At 37.5% G+C, this 6,043-nt stretch overlaps 1 protein-coding gene across 1 annotated transcript in view; it reads left to right on the top strand.

Annotated features, from left to right (window-relative positions):
• The first annotated feature begins 2,864 nt into the window (after window positions 1-2,864).
• Window positions 2,865-6,043, top strand: part of DHRS9 (dehydrogenase/reductase 9) — a 12,454-nt gene continuing 9,275 nt past the window's right edge. Inside the window, exon 1 of the mRNA XM_007945732.2 lies at window positions 2,865-3,229. Within this exon, the coding sequence (XP_007943923.1) occupies window positions 2,917-3,229 (313 nt within the window). The 5' untranslated portion in view covers window positions 2,865-2,916. The remainder of the gene's footprint in view (window positions 3,230-6,043) is intronic.

Here is a 6,043-nt window from a genome sequence, read left to right as displayed (position 1 = left end):
AGCAGTCCATGGTACTCTCAGTATTCTTTGCCAACACCGCAACTCAAAAGCATCAACTTTTCAGTCTTCCTTCTTCATTGTCCAGCTCTCACATGCATAAGAGGCGATTGAAAAATACCATGACTTGGGTTAGGCACACACACCTTAGTCTTCAAGGAGACGTCTTTGCTCTTCAGCACTTGAAAGAGGTCTTTTGCAGCAGATTTGCCCAATGCAATATGTCTTCTGATGTCTTGACTGCTACTTCCATTGGTGTTGATTGTAGAACCAAGTAATATGAAGTCTTTGACAACTTCAGTCTTTTCTCCATTTATCATGATGCTGCTTTCTGGTCCAGTTGTGAGGATTTTTGCTTCTTTTATATTGAGATATAATCCATACTGCAGACTTTAATCTTCAATCTTCATCAGTAAGTGCTTCAAGTCATCCTCACTTTCAGCAAGCAAAGTTGTGTCAACCAAATGCTTTTGTGTAGTCAATAAAACATAAGTAAACATCTTTCTGGTATTCTTTGCTTTCAGTCAAGATTCATCTGACACAGCAATGATATCCCTCATTTTATGTCCTCTTCTGAATCCAGCTTGCATTTCTGGAAGTTCTCTGTCAGTATACTACTACAACCATTGTTATTCAACAATCTTCAGGGAGATTTTATTTGTGTGTGACATTAATGATATTGTTCAATAATTTCCACATTCTGTGGGATCACCTTTCTTTAGAATGGGTACAAATACAGATCTCTTCCAGTCAGTTGGCCAGGGAGCTGTCTTCCAAATCTCTTGGCACAGCAGAGTGAGTGCCTCCAGCACAGCATCCATTTGTTGAAACATCTCACTGGATATCTATCAATTCCTGGAGACTTGTTCTTCACCAATTCCTTCAGTACAACTTTGACTTCTTCCTTCAACACCATGGGTTCTTGATCAAATGCCACCTCCTGAAATGGATGAACATTGACCAATTCTTTTTGGTACAGTGACTCTGTGTATTACTTCCATCTTCTTTTAATGTTTCCTGCATCAGTCAATATTTTGCCCATAGAATCTTTCAATATTGCATCTCGAAGCTTAAATTTTTCTGTCAGTTCTTTCAGCTTGAAAGATGCTGAGCATGTTTTTCCCTTTTGGTTTTCTAACTCCAGGTCTTTGCACATTTCATTATAATTGACTTTGTCTGCTAGAGCTGTTCTTTGAAATCTTCTGTTCAACTCTTTTGCCTTGTGATTTTTTCCATCTGCTTTGGCTACTCTCTGTTCAAGGACAAGTTTCAGAGTCTCTTCTGACATCCATTTTGTTTTTTTCTTCCTTTCCTGTCTTTTTAATGATCTTTTGCTTTCTTCATGGATGGTGTTCTTGATTTCATCACACAATTCCTCTGGTTTTTGGTCATTGGTGTTCAATAGATCAAATCTATTCTTTAGATGGTCTCTGAATTGAGGAGGGGTATAATCAAGGTAATATTTTGGCTCTTCTGGACTTCTTTTAATTAACTTCAACTTCAACTTGAACTTCCATGTGAGCAGTTGATGGTCTGTTCCACAATCAGCTCCTGGCCTTGTTTTGGCTTAAGATATTGAGCTTTTCAATTGCCTCTTGCCACAGATATAGTCAATCTGATTATTGTATACTCTCTCTGGTGAAGTCCACATGTATAGCCACCATTTGCATTATTGAAAAAAAAAAATGTATTTGCAATGAATAAGTCATTGGTCTTGCACAATTCTATCATGCATTCTCCAGCATTATTTCTACCACCAAGGCCATATTTTCCAATTCCAGTCACCAGTGATAATCAACACATCTTTACTACAGTCAAATTCAGACTGCAGAAGTTGGTAGAAATCTTTAATTTCCTCATCTTTGGCTTTGGTGGTTGGTGTGTAGATTTGAATAATAGTAGTAGTAACTGGTTTTCCTTGTAGGTGTGTGGATATTATCCTATAACTGACAGCATTGTACTTCAGGATAGATCTTAAAACATTCTTTATGATGAAGAATGCCACACCATTACTTTTTAGTTTATCATTCCTGGCATAGTAGATCATATGGTTGTCTGATTCAAAATGGCCAAACCAGTCCACTTCAGCTCAGTAATGCCGAGGATATCAATCTTTATGCATTCCATTTCATTTTTGACAACTTCCAATTTTCCTATATTCATACTTCATACAATCCATGTTCCAGTTATTAATGAATATTTGCAGTTGTTTCTTCTCATTTTGAGTCATGCCACATCAGCAAATGGAGGTTCTGAAAGCTTTACTCCATCTATATCATTAAGGTCGGCTCTACTCTGAGGAAAGATATTAACCTTTCTAAACTAAGAAAATGAAAACCAAGTTGGAAATACTTTCTTAGCAGTAATACAAAATACACTCTCCTTTTTCCAACCTTTTGAAAATAATTGGAAGTCCAGCAGAACAGTTAGATTTTGAGCCCATTCTGGGCATTGATTTCATGAAGTAGTCAAAGGTTAGATTTTACTATGAGAGTCTATCTTAGGGATACTTGAGTTCACATGTGAGATTAATGTTATCATTCCACAGAACTCCAAATGCCTAGGTCAACCCAAAACTTAAGTCAACTTTGAGATAGATCCTCCCTCCCTCTCTTCTGAATACCATTTAATTTCTCTACTCCCTGGTTAGATTTAGCATTACTTTAGAGGAGCTATTTAGCATGAAATGCCATCTTTCCTACAAACAACCATGTAAGAGTTACTGTTTGTTTGTTTGTTTGTTTAACTTTGTATTTATCTGCTTAGAATGCATTAAAATATCTGAAGTTTATCAATTCTGAGTTTTAATGTCTTTGTTCTTCTAATTTGACCTTTTTTTTTCTAATTTTGAATACTCAGGACACCATCTACTTTTGTCATACAAGAAAAGAGTGCCCCTGAAAGGAAAAAAAAAAAAAAATGTTATTTTTATTGTTAATCCTCCTAATCCTCTGTGGTTTTCTGTGGAATTACAAAAGACAATTAAAAATTGCAGACATCGCTGACAAGTACATTTTCATCACTGGATGTGACACTGGCTTTGGAAACTTGGCAGCCAGAACTTTCGATAAAAAAGGATTTCGTGTAATTGCTGCCTGTCTGACCGAATCAGGATTAACTGCTTTAAAAGCAAAAACCTCAGACAGGCTTCACACTGTGCTTCTGGATGTAACTGACCCAGAGAATGTCAAGAGGACTGCCCAGTGGGTGAAGAACCAAGTTGGGGAGAAAGGTGAGTGATGTCAGAGGGTAAACAATGCTAAATAAAATGTGTTCAGATTTTAAATAACCTTTCAAGAACAGGTCTTATAAATATCAGCTGTGTACTTCTTCAGTCTTAAAATAGCTTCTGAGTAGTTACAAATCTCAGGCTCACTGTGTGCATGAGAGACACGACCAAAGTAATCTTCAGTCTTAAATCCAATGGGTGAAGTTAGAACTAAGGTGAAGTTACTTCCTTCCTTTCCCTGATCTTCTCAGTGAGGTACTATGCCAGCCACAAATGCTGCAAAGGTACTTGGGGATAAAATCTCCAGGGTATTGGAGCGAATATTGTCATCTAAATACTTGTGATTCTTATCTCATTATAAAATAGCACCAGAGCTCAAATATTTTCACTGGAAAAAGTAGAAAATGGCCTGATAAATTGAGTATAAATATCTTAGATAGTCATGGTAGTCACTGGATATTCATTCTGCATTGCATTCTATAAATAGCTATATTCTGAACTAGACAACTTTTATTGGCTTTGAATAAAGTTTGGAATATTCTCACATATGGAGATATTTGGGGGTACAAAGGGAAAAAACAGTATACAACCTTTTCTTTCACATCTTCACTGTATAGCTGAGACTCTGAACTTCAAAACAATGGTTTGATAAGGTTCCAGATAATTTTTAATGCCTCCATATACTTTTAATAAAGTGTTTCCCATCATACAAAGCTGAAAAAATTATACACACACACACATATACCAAAGTATATGCCCCCACCCAAAGGCAGGAAGGAGGAAAGCCAAGGTTGACAGCGGCAGGATCCAGGTAAGGGGAGGGTGGAGAGGTTTCAAGGGAGATGAACTTGTCTGTCAGTTTGTTGTACTGTGGTGGCTTGAGTGTTGCTGTGAGGCTGGAGACTGTGCCACCAGTGTTTCAAATGCCAGCAGGATTGCACATGGTGCACAGGTTACAATGCAGCTTCCAGACTGAGACAGACTCGGAATAAGGAAGAGGCCATCAACTTCTCAAAGAAGTGGCCAGCAAAAAAACTTATGAGTAGCAGAGAAACACTGTCCAATACATTACTGGATAACTTTAGAAATAGCCCCAAAATATTGTCCAACACAGTGCCAGAAGATGAGCCCCTTAGGTTGGAAGGCACTCAAAATAGGACTGGGAAAGAGCTGCCTCATCAGAGTAGAACAAACCTTAATGATATGGATAAAGTGAAGCTTTTGAGACCTCCATTTGCTGGTGTGGCATGACTCAAATTGAGGAGAAACAACTACAAGCATCCATTAGTAATCAGAACATGGAATATACGAAGTATGAATCTAGGAAAATTGGAAGTTGTCAAAAATGAAATGGAATGCATAAAGATTGATATCCTAAGCATTAGTGAGCTGAAATGGACCAATTTTGGACATTTTGAATCAGACAACCATATGATCTACTATGCCAGGAATGACAAATTGAAGAGGAATGGTGTAGAATTCATTGTCACAAAGAGTGTTTCAAGATCTGTCTGAAGTACAATGCTGTTAGTGACAGGATAATATACATATGCCTACAAGACAGACCAATTATACTACTATTATTCAAATTTATGCATCAACCACCAAAGCCAAAGATGAGGATATTGAAGATTTGTATCAGCTTCTGCAGTCTGAAATTGACAGAACATGCAATCAAGATGTGTTAATTATCACTGGTGATTGGAATGCAAAAGTTGGAAACAAGTAAGAATCACCGGTGAGTGGAAAATTTGGCCTTCGTGACAGAAATAACACTGCAGATCACATGATAGAATTTTGCAAGATCAACAATTTATTCATTTCAAATACTTTTTTTCAACAACACATGGTGGCTATACACATGAACTTCACCAAATGGAGTACAGAGGAATCAGATTGACTGCCTCTGTGGCAGGAGACCATGGAGAAGCTCAATATCTTCAGCCAAAACCAGGCCAGGAGCTGATTGTGGAACAGACCATCAACTGCTCATATGCAAGTTCAAGTTGAAGCTGAAGGCAATTAAAAGAAGTCCATGAGAGCCAAAATATTACCTTGATTATAACCCTCCTGAATTTAAAGACTACTTAAAGAATAGATTTGATGCACTGAACACCAATGACTGAAAACCAGAGAAATTGTGTGATGACATCAAGAACATCATCCATGAAGAAAGCAAAAGGTAATTAAAAAGACAGAAAAGGAAGAAAAAACAAAATGGATGTCAGAAGAGACTCTGAAATTTGTCCTTGAACAGAGAGTAGACAAATAGATGGAAGAAATCACAAGGCAAAAGAGTTGAACAGAAGATTTCAAAGAGCAGCTCAAGCAGACAAAGCCAATTATTATAATGAAATGTGCAAAGACCTGGAGTTAGAAAACCAAAAGGGAAAAACATGCTCAGAATTTCTCAAGCTGAAAGAACTGATGGAAAAATTTAAGCCTCGAGATGTAATATTGAAAGATGCTATGGGCAAAATATTGACTGATACAGGAAACATCAAAAGAAGATGAAGTAATACACAGAGTCACTGTACCAAAAAGAATTGGTCAATGTTCACCCATTTCAGGAGGTGACATTTGATCAAGAACCAATGGTGTTGAAGGAAGAAGTGAAAGTTGCACTGAAGGAAGTGGCAAAAAACAAGGCTCCAGGAATTGACAGAATACCCATTGAGATGTTTCAACAAACAGATGTCACGCTAGAGGCACTCACTCTGCTGTGCCAAGAGATTTGGAAGACAGCTACCTGGCCAACTGACTGGAAGAGATCTGTATTTGTACCCATTCCGTAGAAAGGTGATCCAACAGAATGTG

The sequence above is a fragment of the Orycteropus afer genome, unplaced genomic scaffold (genome assembly GCF_000298275.1).
Source record: "Orycteropus afer afer isolate SDZICR_OR568_19922 unplaced genomic scaffold, OryAfe1.0 scaffold00001, whole genome shotgun sequence".
Taxonomy (NCBI): Eukaryota; Metazoa; Chordata; class Mammalia; order Tubulidentata; family Orycteropodidae; genus Orycteropus; species Orycteropus afer.
Note: the sequence above shows the minus strand (reverse complement) of the source record. Positions and strands in the feature narration are given on the sequence as shown.